Source organism: Abramis brama, assembly GCF_963993115.1.
Source record: "Abramis brama genome assembly, chromosome: 8".
Lineage (NCBI taxonomy): Eukaryota > Metazoa > Chordata > Actinopteri > Cypriniformes > Leuciscidae > Abramis > Abramis brama.
In genome coordinates this window covers 31,264,395-31,279,911 of record NC_139970.1, presented here as the reverse complement: position 1 = coordinate 31,279,911, position 15,517 = coordinate 31,264,395, and the positions used below count along the sequence as shown (strand labels likewise).

The 15,517-nt window shown below is 34.7% G+C and overlaps 1 protein-coding gene across 2 annotated transcripts in view; it reads left to right on the top strand.

Annotated features, from left to right (window-relative positions):
• Positions 1 to 13,267, top strand: part of LOC311088014 (protein eva-1 homolog B-like) — a 28,688-nt gene extending 15,421 nt beyond the window's left edge. Inside the window, exons 2-3 of one of the 2 annotated variants that reach the window (XM_084121628.1) lie at positions 12,272 to 12,364; positions 12,480 to 13,267. In XM_084121628.1, the coding sequence (XP_083977754.1) occupies positions 12,319 to 12,364; positions 12,480 to 12,913 (480 nt within the window). In that variant the 5' untranslated portion in view covers positions 12,272 to 12,318 and the 3' untranslated portion in view covers positions 12,914 to 13,267. Of the gene's footprint in view, positions 1 to 12,240; positions 12,365 to 12,479 lie in introns of those variants that run through there. The other variant, XM_084121629.1, reaches the window with a different exon arrangement.
• The last annotated feature ends 2,250 nt before the right edge of the window (positions 13,268 to 15,517 follow it).

The following is a 15,517-nucleotide window of genomic DNA, read 5'->3' as shown; positions in this document are numbered from 1 at the left end:
TTCTAAATATTAATTATTGAGTTGGACCAACTTAATTTTGAACAATTTAAATTGAGTTGGGCCAACTTAATTTTGAAAAATTTAAATTCTAAATATTAATTATTGAGTTGGGTCAACTTAATTTTTAACAATTTAAATTGAGTTGGGCCAACTTAATTTTGGAAAATTTCAATTCTAAATATGAATTATTGAGTTGGGTCAACTTAATTTTGAACAATTTAAATTGAGTTGGGTTAACTTAATTTTGGACATTTTAAATTCTAAATATTAATTATTGAGTTGGGCCAACTTAATTTTTAACTATTTAAATTCCAAGTATTAATTATTGAGTTGAGCCAACTTAATTTCGAATTATGTAAATTGAGTGGGGGAACGGATTTCGACAGCTGAACTTTTTGCCGTCGAATTCTGTTCCCCCTATGTTTATTACACAATAAGGTTCCAAAATGTATCTAATTGCAGAATGTAACTGTCCTCAATAGCCTGGTGGTCAGTCCCCTAACAATGTTTTTTTTTTAGCTTTGGGCGACCCGAGTTCAAGTCCCGGTCCGTCAAACTTTCTTGATACTATACTGTCCTATCATAATAAAAGGCAAAAAAAATATATTCTTTAAACTGATGCAAGTTAAGCTCCATCCACACACAAAAATAAAATCAGCATTTTTTCAAGCCATTACAGTCCATCAACACCTCTCAAAATGGGTGGGGGAACTGATTCCGACAGCTGTTTTTTTTGCCGTCGGATTCTGTTCCCCCCATATTTCTGACAAACTGAGGTTCTAATATTTATCGAATTGAAGTAAAGTACTATCCTCAATAGCCCAGTGGTCAGTTCCCTGGCAAATTTTTTTTTTAGCTTTGGGCGACCCGAGTTCAAGTCCCGGTTCGTCAAACTTTCTTGATACTCTACTGTCCTATCATAATAAAAGGCAAAAACATATATTCTTTAAACTGATGCAAGTTAAGCTCCATCCACACACAAAAATAAAATCAGCATTTTTTAAGCCATTACAGTACATCAACACCTCTCATAATGGGAGTGGGGGAACGGATTCCGACAGCTGTTTTTTTGCCGTCGGATTCTGTTCCCCCTATGTTTCTTACATAATGAGGTTCTAATATTTATCAAATTGCAGCATGTAACTGTCCTCAATAGCCTGGTGGTCAGTCCCCTAACAATGTTTTTTTTTTAGCTTTGGGCGACCCGAGTTCAAGTTCCGGTCCGTCAAACTTTCTTGATACTATACTGTCCTATCATAATAAAAGGCAAACAAATATATTCTTTAAACTGATGCAAGTTAAGCTCCATCCACAAACAAAAATAAAATCAGCATTTTTAAGCCATCAACATCTCTCATAATGGGAGTGGGGGAACGGATTTCGACAGCTGAACTTTTTGCCGTCGGATTCTGTTCCCCCCATATTTCTGACACACTGAGGTTGTAATATTTATCAAATTGATGCTGTTTAAGCTCCATCCATCCACACACAGAACAGAATAAGCATATTTTAAGCCGATACATCAACATCTCTCATCATTGGGGTGGGGGAACGGATTTCGACAGATGAACTATTGGCCGTCGGATTCTGTTCCCCCTATGTTTCTAACACAACGAGGTTGTAATATTTATCACATTGTAGATAATTGCAGAACCCAATAGCCTAGTGGTCAGTACACTCTGCACTGGCATTCATTGTCTTTCAGCTTATTACGACACGAGTTCAAGTCCAGGTTCATCAAACTTTCTCGATACTATACTATCCTATCATCATAAAAAGCAAAACTATATATTCTTTAAACTGAAGCAAGTTAAGCTCCATCCACACACAAAAATAAAATCAGCATTTTTTAAGCCATTACATCAACACCTCTCATAATGGTAGTGGGGGAACGGATTCCGACAGCTGTTTTTTTTTTTTTTTTTTTTCGTGGATTCTGTTCCCCCCATATTTCTGACACACTGAGGTTCTAATATTTATCAAATTGATGCTGTTTAAGCTCCATCCACACACAGAATAGAATAAGCATATTTTAAGCCGATACATCAACATCTCTCATCATTGGGGTGGGGGAACGGATTTCAACAGCTGAACTTTTTGCCGTCGGATTCTGTTCCCCCTATGTTTATTACACAATAAGGTTCCAAAATGTATCAAAATACAGCAAATAACTTTCCTCAATAGCCTAGTGGTCAGTGCCCAGACAATACTTTTTTTTTAGCTTTGGGCGACCCAAGTTCAAGTTCCGGTTCGTCAAACTTTCTTGATACTATACTGTCCTATCATAATAAAAGGCAAAAAAAAAAAAAAAAAATCTTTAAACTGATGCAAGTTAAGCTCCATCCACAAACAAAAATAAAATCAGCATTTTTAAGCCATTACATCAACAACTCTCATAATGGGAGTTAGGCCAACTTAATTTTGGAAATTTTAAATACCAAATATTAATTATTGTGTTGGGTCTACTTAATTTTAGAAATTTTAAATACTAAATATTAGTTATTGAGTTAGGCCAACTTAATTTAGAACAATTTAAATTGAGTTGGGCCAACTTAATTTTTAACAATTTAAATTCTAAATATTAATTATTGAGTTGGGCCAACTTAATTTTTAACTATTTAAATTGAGTTGGGTCAACTTAATTTCGGAAAATTTAAATTCTAAATATTAATTATTGAGTTGGGCCAACTTAATTTTTAACTATTTAAATTCCAAGTATTAATTATTGAGTTGGGCCAACTTAATTTCGAACAATGTAAATTGAGTTGGGTCAACTTAATTTTTAACATTTTCAATTCTAAATATTAATTATTGAGTTGGACCAACTTAATTTTGAACAATTTAAATTGAGTTGGGCCAACTTAATTTTGAAAAATTTAAATTCTAAATATTAATTATTGAGTTGGGTCAACTTAATTTTTAACAATTTAAATTGAGTTGGGCCAACTTAATTTTGGAAAATTTCAATTCTAAATATGAATTATTGAGTTGGGTCAACTTAATTTTGAACAATTTAAATTGAGTTGGGTTAACTTAATTTTGGACATTTTAAATTCCAAGTATTAATTATTGAGTTGGGCCAACTTAATTTCGAATTATGTAAATTGAGTGGGGGAACGGATTTCGACAGCTGAACTTTTTGCCGTCGAATTCTGTTCCCCCTATGTTTATTACACAATAAGGTTCCAAAATGTATCTAATTGCAGCATGTAACTGTCCTCAATAGCCTGGTGGTCAGTCCCCTAACAATGTTTTTTTTTTAGCTTTGGGCGACCCGAGTTCAAGTCCCGGTCCGTCAAACTTTCTTGATACTATACTGTCCTATCATAATAAAAGGCAAAAAAAAATATATTCTTTAAACTGATGCAAGTTAAGCTCCATCCACACACAAAAATAAAATCAGCATTTTTTCAAGCCATTACAGTCCATCAACACCTCTCAAAATGGGTGGGGGAACTGATTCCGACAGCTGTTTTTTTGCCGTCGGATTCTGTTCCCCCCATATTTCTGACAAACTGAGGTTCTAATATTTATCAAATTGAAGCATAGTACTAGCCTCAATAGCCCAGTGGTCAGTTCCGTGACAAATTTTTTTTTTAGCTTTGGGCGACCCGAGTTCAAGTCCCGGTTCGTCAAACTTTCTTGATACTCTACTGTCCTATCATAATAAAAGGCAAAAACATATATTCTTTAAACTGATGCAAGTTAAGCTCCATCCACACACAAAAATAAAATCAGCATTTTTTCAAGCCATTACATCAACACCTCTCATAATGGGAGTGGGGGAACGGATTCCGACAGCTGTTTCTTTTTTGCTGTCGGATTCTGTTCCCCCCATATTTCTGACAAACTAAGGTTTTAATATTTATCAAATTGAAGCAAATTACTAGCCTCAATAGCCTAGTGGTCAGTTCCCTGATAATTTTTCTTTTTAGCTTTGGGCGACCAGAGTTCAAGTCCCGGTTTGTCAAACTTTCTTTATACTATACTGTCCTATCATAATAAAAGGCAAAAAATATATTCTTTAAACTGATGCAAGTTAAGCTCCATCCACACACAAAAATAAAATCAGCATTTTTTTAAGCCATTACATCAACACCTCTCATAATGGGAGTGGGGGAACGGATTCCGACAGCTGTTTTTTTGCCGTCGGATTCTGTTCCCCCCATATTTCTGACAAACTGAGGTTCTAATATTTATCAAATTGAAGCATAGTACTAGCCTCAATAGCCCAGTGGTCAGTTCCGTGACAAATTTTTTTTTTAGCTTTGGGCGACCAGAGTTCAAGTCCCGGTTCGTCAAACTTTCTTGATACTCTACTGTCCTATCATAATAAAAGGCAAAAAATATATTCTTTGAACTGATGCAAGCTAAGCTCCATCCACACACAAAAATAAAATCAGCATTTTTTAAGCCCTTACAGTACATCAACACCTCTCATAATGGGAGTGGGGGAACGGATTCCGACAGCTGTTTTTTTGCCGTCGGATTCTGTTCCCCCCATATTTCTGACAAACTGAGGTTCTAATATTTGTCAAATTGAAGTAAATTACTAGTCTCAATAGCCTAGTGGTCAGTTCCCTGACAAAATGTTTTTCAGCTTATCACGACCCGAGTTCAAGTCCCGGTTCGTCAAACTTTCTTGATACTATACTGTCCTATCATAATAAAAGGCAAAAAAATATAGTCTTTAAACTGATGCAAGTTAAGCTCCATCCACACACAAAAATAAAATCAGCATTTTTTTAAGCCATTACATCAACACCTCTCATAATGGGTGGGGGAACGGATTCCGACAGCTGTTTTTTTGCAGTCGGATTCTGTTCCCTCCATATTTCTGACAAACTAAGGTTCTAATATTTATCACACCGAAGCAAATTATTAGCCTCAATAGCCTAGTGGTCAGTTCCCTGACAATTTTTTTTTTTTAGCTTTGGGCGACCCGAGTTCAAGTCCCGGTTCATCAAACTTTTTTGATACTCTACTATCCTATCATAATAAAAGGCAAAAAATATATTCTTTAAACTGATGCAAGTTAAGCTCCATCCACACACAAAAATAAAATCAGCATTTTTTTAAGCCATTACATCAACACCTCTCATAATGGGTGGGGGAACGGATTCCGACAGCTGTTATTTTGCCGTCGGATTCTGTTCCCCCCATATTTCTGACAAACTGAGGTTCTAATATTTATCGAATTGAAGCAAAGTACAAGCCTCAATAGCCCAGTGGTCAGTTCCCTGATAAATTTTTTTTTTAGCTTTGGGCGACCCAAGTTCAAGTCCCGGTTCGTCAAAATTTCTTGATACTGTACTGTCCTATCATAATAAAAGGCAAAAAAAATATATTCTTTAAACTGATGCAAGTTAAGCTCCATCCACAAACAAAAATAAAATCAGCATTTTTAAGCCATTACATCAACAACTCTCATAAGGGGAGTGGGGGAACGGATTTCGACAGCTGAACTTTTTGCCGTCGAATTCTGTTCCCCCTATGTTTATTACACAATAAGGTTCTAAGATTTATCAAATTGCTGCAATTAACTGTCCTCAATAGCCTAGTGGTCAGTGCCCTGACAATGTATTTTTTTTTTTTAGCTTCGGGCGATCTAAGTTCAAGTCCCGGTTCGTCAAACTTTCTTGATACTATACTGTCCTATCATAATAAAAGGCAAACAAATATATTCTTTAAACTGATGCAAGTTAAGCTCCATCCACAAACAAAAATAAAATCAGCATTTTTAAGCCATCAACATCTCTCATAAGGGGAGTGGGGGAACGGATTTCGACAGCTGAACTTTTTGCCGTCGGATTCTGTTCCCCCCATATTTCTGACACACTGAGGTTGTAATATTTATCAAATTGATGCTGTTTAAGCTCCATCCATCCACACACAGAACAGAATAAGCATATTTTAAGCCGATACATCAACATCTCTCATCATTGGGGTGGGGGAACGGATTTCGACAGATGAACTATTTGCCGTCGGATTCTGTTCCCCCTATGTTTCTAACACAACGAGGTTGTAATATTTATCACATTGTAGATAATTGCAGAACCCAATAGCCTAGTGGTCAGTACACTCTGCACTGGCATTCATTGTCTTTCAGCTTATTACGACACGAGTCCAGGTTCAGGTTCATCAAACTTTCTCGATACTATACTATCCTATCATCATAAAAAGCAAAACTATATATTCTTTAAACTGATGCAAGTTAAGCTCCATCCACACACAAAAATAAAATCAGCATTTTTTAAGCCATTACATCAACACCTCTCATAATGGTAGTGGGGGAACGGATTCCGACAGCTGTTTTTTTTTTTTTTTTTTTGCCGTGGATTCTGTTCCCCCCATATTTCTGACACACTGAGGTTCTAATATTTATCAAATTGATGCTGTTTAAGCTCCATCCACACACAGAATAGAATAAGCATATTTTAAGCCGATACATCAACATCTCTCATCATTGGGGTGGGGGAACGGATTTCAACAGCTGAACTTTTTGCCGTCGGATTCTGTTCCCCCTATGTTTATTACACAATAAGGTTCCAAAATGTATCAAAATACAGCAAATAACTTTCCTCAATAGCCTAGTGGTCAGTGTCCAGACAATACTTTTTTTTTAGCTTTGGGCGACCCAAGTTCAAGTTCTGGTTCGTCAAACTTTCTTGATACTATACTGTCCTATCATAATAAAAGGCAAAAAAATAAATAAAAATCTTTAAACTGATGCAAGTTAAGCTCCATCCACAAACAAAAATAAAATCAGCATTTTTAAGCCATTACATCAACAACTCTCATAAGGGGAGTGGGGGAACGGATTTCGACAGCTGAACTTTTTGCCGTCGAATTCTGTTCCCCCTATGTTTATTACACAATAAGGTTCTAAGATTTATCAAATTGCTGCAAATAACTGTCCTCAAAAGCCTAGTGGTCAGTGCCCTGACAATGTATTTTTTTTTTTTAGCTTTGGGCGATCTAAGTTTAAGTCCCGGTAGAGCCCTGCACGGGCCTCAAATCTAGGCCCGAGCCCGGCCCTGGCCCGAGACGCTCAGGCCCTAGCCCGACCCGTGTCCGACAGCTCATCAGAATTATCAGCCCGAGTCCGACCCGAGCCCGTTTTTTTTTGTTTTGTTTTTACAGCGGCAGACTGCCATTAAAATATGTCTGTTTTGTTAGTTATGTTTCTTTTCTTTTCATTTCATTTCTTTATTAAGCTAATTTAGACAAATGTTTGAAGCATTTAAAAAAAAAAAATGACGGCCAAGCAAGCCGAGCCAACAGCGAGTAAAACATGTTTGATCAATTTAGCCTCTCAAATCAACGCTAATACTTTACTTAGCTACAATAAAATCCATAGATATAAAACACTACAAGCATATCACACAGACAGTTAGTTTAATGTTTATTTATTAAACCACAGTGAGTCATTTTTTTTGAAATAGCCTACTGAGGCAGGCTCAGGCTGCTCGCAACAGCGCTCGCAAACGAAATGAGCAATAGTCAATCTAAACAAATTAAATTAAATAAATCAAAAACAAACTTGCAGGTTATCTTACCTCAAAAATGCACCACAGAACATGGCCATTCTTTTTTCCAGTAGTTTCCAACAGTTAAACGAAAATAAAGTCCAATCGAACGAAAAACGAAAAACATCAGTAGTTTCCAACAGTTAAACGAAAATAAAGTCCAATCAAACGAAAAGTTAGAACAGTCTCTTACAGAGCATCGTGGAGAAAAAGAATAGCATCCACAGTGGAAGAGTTTAACCCAGTCCTCTCTTCTATCACTTGCGATTTTTCTCTTAATATTCTCCATTATTTGCACATGAGGTGAATCGTTGGTTCCGCTGACGGGAAACCTTCTGTGTGTGTGTGTGTGCGTGCGTGCGTGCGACTGTCATGTCAATCATATGTCAGTGTGTGTAATTATAAGATTATGAAAGTTATGAGGTTATTAAATGTCTTTCTATGTTTGTTTTTCTATCGTCGACGTCAACTTCTCATATTTTTTTTATTAATGTCTAAAAATATAAAAAGAAGGATAACTCAAAAGAGGCCCGAGGCCCGGCCCGCATGTGAACTATGACGTGAAAATTGGCCCGAAGCCCGGCCCTAGGGGCGTAAAAAAGTCGGGGCCCGTCGGGCTCGGGCTGAAATGCAGGGCTCTAAGTCCCGGTTCGTCAAACTTTCTTGATACTATACTGTCCTATCATAATAAAAGGCAAACAAATATATTCTTTAAACTGATGCAAGTTAAGCTCCATCCACAAACAAAAATAAAATCAGCATTTTTAAGCCATTACATCAACAACTCTCATAAGGGGAGTGGGGGAACGGATTTCGACAGCTGAACTTTTTGCCGTCGGATTCTGTTCCCCCCATATTTCTGACACACTGAGGTTCTAATATTTATCACATTGTAGATAACTGCAGAACCCTATAGCCTAGTGGTCAGTACACTCTGTACTGGCATTCATTGTCTTTCAGCTTATTACGACACGAGTTCAAGTCCAGGTTCAGGTTCATCAAACTTTCTCGATACTATACTATCCTATCATCATAAAAAGCAAAAATATATATTCTTTAAACTGATGCAAGTTAAGCTCCATCCACACACAAAAATAAAATCAGCATTTTTTAAGCCATTACATCAACACCTCTCATAATGGTAGTGGGGGAATGGATTCCGACAGCTGTTTTTTTTTTTTTTTTCCGTGGATTCTGTTCCCCCCATATTTCTGACACACTGAGGTTCTAATATTTATCAAATTGATGCTGTTTAAGCTCCATCCACACACAGAATAGAATAAGCATATTTTAAGCCGATACATCAACATCTCTCATCATTGGGGTGGGGGAACGGATTTCAACAGCTGAACTTTTTGCCGTCGGATTCTGTTCCCCCTATGTTTATTACACAATAAGGTTCCAAAATGTATCAAAATACAGCAAATAACTTTCCTCAATAGCCTAGTGGTCAGTGCCCAGACAAAACTTTTTTTTTAGCTTTGGGTGACCCAAGTTCAAGTTCCGGTTCGTCAAACTTTCTTGATACTATACTGTCCTATCATAATAAAAGGCAAAAAAAAAAAAAAAAAAATCTTTAAACTGATGCAAGTTAAGCTCCATCCACAAACAAAAATAAAATCAGCATTTTAAGCCATTACATCAACAACTCTCATAATGGGAGTTAGGCCAACTTAATTTTGGAAATTTTAAATACCAAATATTAATTATTGTGTTGGGTCAACTTAATTTTAGAAATTTTAAATACTAAATATTAGTTATTGAGTTAGGCCAACTTAATTTAGAACAATTTAAATTGAGTTGGGCCAACTTAATTTTTAACAATTTAAATTCTAAATATTAATTATTGAGTTGGGCCAACTTAATTTTTAACTATTTAAATTGAGTTGGGTCAACTTAATTTTGGAAAATTTAAATTCTAAATATTAATTATTGAGTTGGGCCAACTTAATTTTTAACTATTTAAATTCCAAGTATTAATTATTGAGTTGGGCCAACTTAATTTCGAACAATGTAAATTGAGTTGGGTCAACTTAATTTTTAACATTTTAAATTCTAAATATTAATTATTGAGTTGGACCAAGTTAATTTTGAACAATTTAAATTGAGTTGGGCCAACTTAATTTTGAAAAATTTAAATTCTAAATATTAATTATTGAGTTGGGTCAACTTAATTTTTAACAATTTAAATTGAGTTGGGCCAACTTAATTTTGGAAAATTTCAATTCTAAATATGAATTATTGAGTTGGGTCAACTTAATTTTGAACAATTTAAATTGAGTTGGGTCAACTTAATTTTGGACATTTTAAATTCTAAATATTAATTATTGAGTTGGACCAACTTATTTTAGAACAATTTAAATTGAGTTGGGCCAAATTAATTTTGAACAATTTAAATTCAAAATATTAATTATTGAGTTGGACCAACTTAATTTCGAACAATTTAAATTGAGTTGGGTCAACTTAATTTTAGAAAATTTCAATTCTAAATATTAATTATTGAGTTGGGCCAACTTAATTTTTAACTATTTAAATTGAGTTGGGTCAACTTAATTTTGGAAAATTTAAATTCTAAATATTAATTATTGAGTTGGGCCAACTTAATTTTTAACTATTTAAATTCCAAGTATTAATTATTGAGTTGGGCCAACTTAATTTCGAACAATGTAAATTGAGTTGGGTCAACTTAATTTTTAACATTTTAAATTCTAAATATTAATTATTGAGTTGGACCAAGTTAATTTTGAACAATTTAAATTGAGTTGGGCCAACTTAATTTTGAAAAATTTAAATTCTAAATATTAATTATTGAGTTGGGTCAACTTAATTTTTAACAATTTAAATTGAGTTGGGCCAACTTAATTTTGGAAAATTTCAATTCTAAATATGAATTATTGAGTTGGGTCAACTTAATTTTGAACAATTTAAATTGAGTTGGGTCAACTTAATTTTGGACATTTTAAATTCTAAATATTAATTATTGAGTTGGACCAACTTATTTTAGAACAATTTAAATTGAGTTGGGCCAAATTAATTTTGAACAATTTAAATTCAAAATATTAATTATTGAGTTGGACCAACTTAATTTCGAACAATTTAAATTGAGTTGGGTCAACTTAATTTTAGAAAATTTCAATTCTAAATATTAATTATTGAATTGGGTCAGCATAATTTAGAACAATTTAAATTGTGTTAGGCCAACTTAATTTTGAACAATTTAAATTCCAAATATTAATTATTGAGTTGGGCCAACTTAATTTCGAACAATGTAAATTCCAAATATTAATTATTGAGTTGGGCCAACTTAATTTAGAACAATGTAAATCGAGTTGGGCCAACTTAATTTTGAACAATGTAAATTGAGTTGGGCCAACTTAATTTTGGAAAATTTCAGTTCTAAATATTAATTATTGAGTTGGGTCAACTTAATTTTTAACAATTTAAATTGAGTTGGGCCAACTTAATTTTGGAAAATTTCAATTCTAAATATTAATTATTGAGTTGGGTCAACTTAATTTAGAACAATTTAAATTGAGTTGGGTCAACTTAATTTTGGAAAATTTTTATTCTTAATATTAATTATTGAGTTGGGCCAACTTAATTTCGAACAATGTAAATTGAGTTGGGCCATCTTCATTTTGAACTATTTAAATTGAATTAAACATTTTAATTGTAAATATTAGTAATTGAGTTAGGCTAACTTAATTTAATTGAGTTTAAATTGAGAAGACTAGAGTAATGATGTTGAAAATTCAGCTTTGCCATTACAGGAATATTTTTTTTTTTCTAATCAAATAAATAGCCTTGGTGATGTGCATAAGAGACATCTTACAAACTTTTGAACTGTTGTTTTTCATGGTACAATAGTCAATGCAATGTCTGCTTTGGAGCAGAACATATGGTCAGAGAAAGAAAACTTACTCCATCTAGATGTATATTACTTTCAGTTTTTTACCTTAATTCTACGTGTTAAGAGCTTTCAAGAGTCAGCAAGATCCAAATTGGCACTGCAAACAAGGGGCTTTCCTAAACCAACTCGAACTTTCCCTCTAAAAAAAAACCTCCACATTTTTAACACCATCTACCTATGAAATTTGGGCTAAATGTCTAGAAACATAACTTTTTAAGTAGCACAAAGTCAAACTAAACAGGCTAGTACTTTGTAGTGTATGAAGAAAGTTTTCAAAAATTAACACTTGTTTGTCATTGTATAGATTAAGGCCCAAGATATAGGCAGCATTTGTTGACCCCTGGAAAAATAAGTCGGTGTTCACAGTTAGAAGGGAAAAGAGTCAGAGAGGAAATACACTACGGACACATACACTACAGGAAAGGAAAAGGCTGTAGATGCACATCATTAGGGAAGAGAATTGTATCATGTCCTTTATTCATATACCTTTCTTTTTTTTTTGGAACACATAAGTTTGACATTTGGCCTAGTTTTTGTTTTGTATTCTGAGTTTTGTATTCTGAATTGTAAATTTTTTTGAAAAATTACTGCAATTTTATAATATGAATATTTACAGCTAATTTTACCTGTAAAAAATCAGAACAAAAAACAAACCCGTTTGAAAAAAATATAAAATACAGCACAATTTTCTTTTCATCATTTCTCATCTCAGAAAACAGACAGTCAGAAAACACCCAGAATACATTAGCAGTGTCCAAGCAAGCACATTTTAGCATGTGCTAAAGCACTGCTCATGTTTAACAATATTATTTTCCATTTTTTTATCCGGTAGGTTTGGAAACACAGGACAAAGCCAGGATTAATGTGAAAAGGAAGGAGATGGATTTCTTGAGCAACACTATTGCTGCTTATGCTCACATTAAAGGTCTGTGCTTTTCCCATTTTTAATATTTTTAACATGCAACTCAGGTTTAAAGAACAGCAAAATGATATGAAGATGTTGCAATTACTAAACCTGACTTGTTTCCCTCTCTATCCAGCAAATCCAGAGAGTTTCGGCCTTTACTTCGTCATCGCCGTCTGTTTTGGCCTGGTGCTCACTCTCTGCCTCCTGGTCATCCGGATTTCCTGCAAGCCTCGTGCCACTACGGCACCCTCCACACCAGAGAAAAAACAGCTGAAAGACAGTGAGGAGAAAGAGGAAGACGAGGAGAGCGATGATGATGAGGAGGAGGAAGATGCAGGAGGCCTGGAGTCCTCGGTCCAGCACAGCACCACAGAGATCCCCATGAGCAACCACCTCATCACACCAGATGGGACTCTGAGCAGGGACATGTTCACCTCAGCCGAGGAGCTGGAGGGGGCACAGCGATTGGAGGAAAGGGAGAGGATCATCAGGGAAATCTGGAGAAATGGACAGCCGGATATCCTGGGAACAGGCACGGGCACTATTGGAAGAGTGCACTACTTTTAATGCTCCCAGAGACTCATGGACATAAACTCAAGCCATTTGACTGCTTGAGTGCAGTACTTGTAAAGACTATTAATGGATGGTGTTTCCATTATATATTTTTTATATGTTGGACTGATGTTATTGTAATCCTACAGACTATGGGTACAGCTGTTTTGTATGCAACATTTGGACTGGGAAAGTTGCTATCAGTCCCCAAGTCATGGTGCTTATTGAAAAGTCATTCCGACTTTATTGTCTTAATTGTCTGAGTTGATGTTTAAAAAATATTTGTGAATTGTAGGTGATAATTAGAAGCTCACAGAAAGCAAATTCACTTTTGCACTATGCCATTTTTTTCTGCTATTTTTTATCATTAAAAAAAAAAAATCCCCCACGTAAGTCACATCAAGCCTTAACTCAAAGATTATAAAGCCACATATAGCAAAAGAATGCACAGATATTAAAATTCAACATCGACAAGATGATTATTTTCATGATTTATACTATTTTGTCTAAATAAAAAATAAATAAAACATTGTTTTAAATGCTATTGTTTTAATTGTTTTATTGTTTCTAACTTTTTTGTTCAAAATGAACTACATTTAAATAATGAGTCAAAACTACATCAATCCTTCCTCCAAAGTGTGTTTTTGACTTATGGTAAGCCTTTTGTAAGTGTTCATATTTTAGACATGTAGGAATGGTTTTCACAGGAAATTGTGAACATTGTAGGCTACTTTACATCACTCACCTGTGCGTGTCTCATATCTGTATAGGTAAAAGTTTGCTCTGGGTACTTTGACGCATGTATGGTGTTGAAGTGGCATAGGTTAGCTGTCACAATGAGCTAGAAAGGTTGACATGGACACGCTAAATCTTGAATCTCTGGAGAGTCACCTGTTTTTAAAAAAATGCGAAAAAAGAACGCGACGGAGCTTGTAATAAAACAAGAATCAACATCGGCTTGACTTCGGAGCTGGAGAGAACTGAGGGATTTGAAATGTAAAAGCGATGTTGAGATGATGGAGTTTTTATTACTAAACAGGTAAGGTATTTTATTGAACAGGTAAATTACAATATGTCACTCTAATTAATTATTCATTGTGAAAGTAATTTCATTATGGTTGTTGTGCTGAGCTGGAATTTATTTTCAATAAAGTCGATTAAGTGTCTATTAATGGATATAGCTTCAGTAAAATCTTCAACTCAGCTTGAGATCCTTTCCATCTAAATTGATTATATCTCTTAAGCCTATTAGTGAATGTTTTATGAGCAGTAGGATAACCATATTCATCCGCACGGTCACACAGAGCCGAAGCACAACCAAAACAATGTTCTTCCGCAAAAAAAGCATGAATTTTAACTGCTAGAGGAACAAAAGATTCATAAGTGTACCTTCAATGTTTGTAAATGATTGGCAAATGAGAATAAACAAATGAAACATCCAATGCAGACCAATATCAATACATTTTAAAAAATAATTCTAATATCAACTTTGTGCATTCCTAAATATAGCCAAAAAACATCCTGCTCAACATGGGTCATGCTCTCAGGATCTCAAGAAACAGGGTTATAGCAATGAGAAGATGCAGTTTAAAACAATCAAGGGTTCATTTTCCAATCAGTCATTCATCAGACTCAGTCAGACTCTCATATAGGCCTATATGAGTATATATGGGTAATACATATCAAATTGAATAATTGCACACCTGATTATTCAGATCTTCATATGTAATTACAATAAATTTCAGGGCTTCATTACCATCAGTCATCTACAAATAGCGCTTTTTATGTCATAAAAAAGTGCTAAATAGGCCAAAATCAATGTTTTATGGACATTGTGTCTTTCACGTTCAAGTTATATATTTGCTCACCAAGTGGCTGTTATTGTATTATTGTTTAATTTCCACTTCCAGTTCATTTTGATTTAAATATTGAGTTTTACATGCATCGAAACAAAACCCAAACAATTAAACCAAAGCGTAACTCGAGTGCTTACGAAGAACCGGATTCTATAATATTTCTAATGAAACAACTTCTGTTATTGTTTACATTTATGAAGTACATTCTGATATAAAGATGTTAAGAAGATATTTAAACTTGTGAACTGCTAATATGACACATTATATGTATAGAACCCATATAACATTAAGGACAAGCCCAAAAATACTCCACAGAACGTGACATGACGATGATTGGACTATATCCAGAGGCAGAACATACAGTGACGGCTAGCGTAACTCTGTGGTTGAATGAGATTGTGAATGTGATTAAAAAGTCCCTTTCACACTTTGGTGGTGCGTCGCCCAATCGCCCTAATGAAGAAACCGCCCCTGTCACAGCAACTGAACCTACAAACATACAGTATTTCTATTTGGAATTAGTCTGTCTGTCATTAAAAAATAGTCCATTCCTAATGATTAGTCAAACTATGAAGATCTAATGTATTCCATATGGTTTCCAGATGCTGTTTTCTGCCTGAAGGGACACTAAACCAGCCTCAGTCACATGCTAATTCTCCACAAAGGGAAATGGACTTTCAGATTCTCAAGGTCTATTCATGCCATTCACAAAGCAACTTTTAAATAGCATTTGCAATGTTATAAAATGTCAAAATTGACCTAG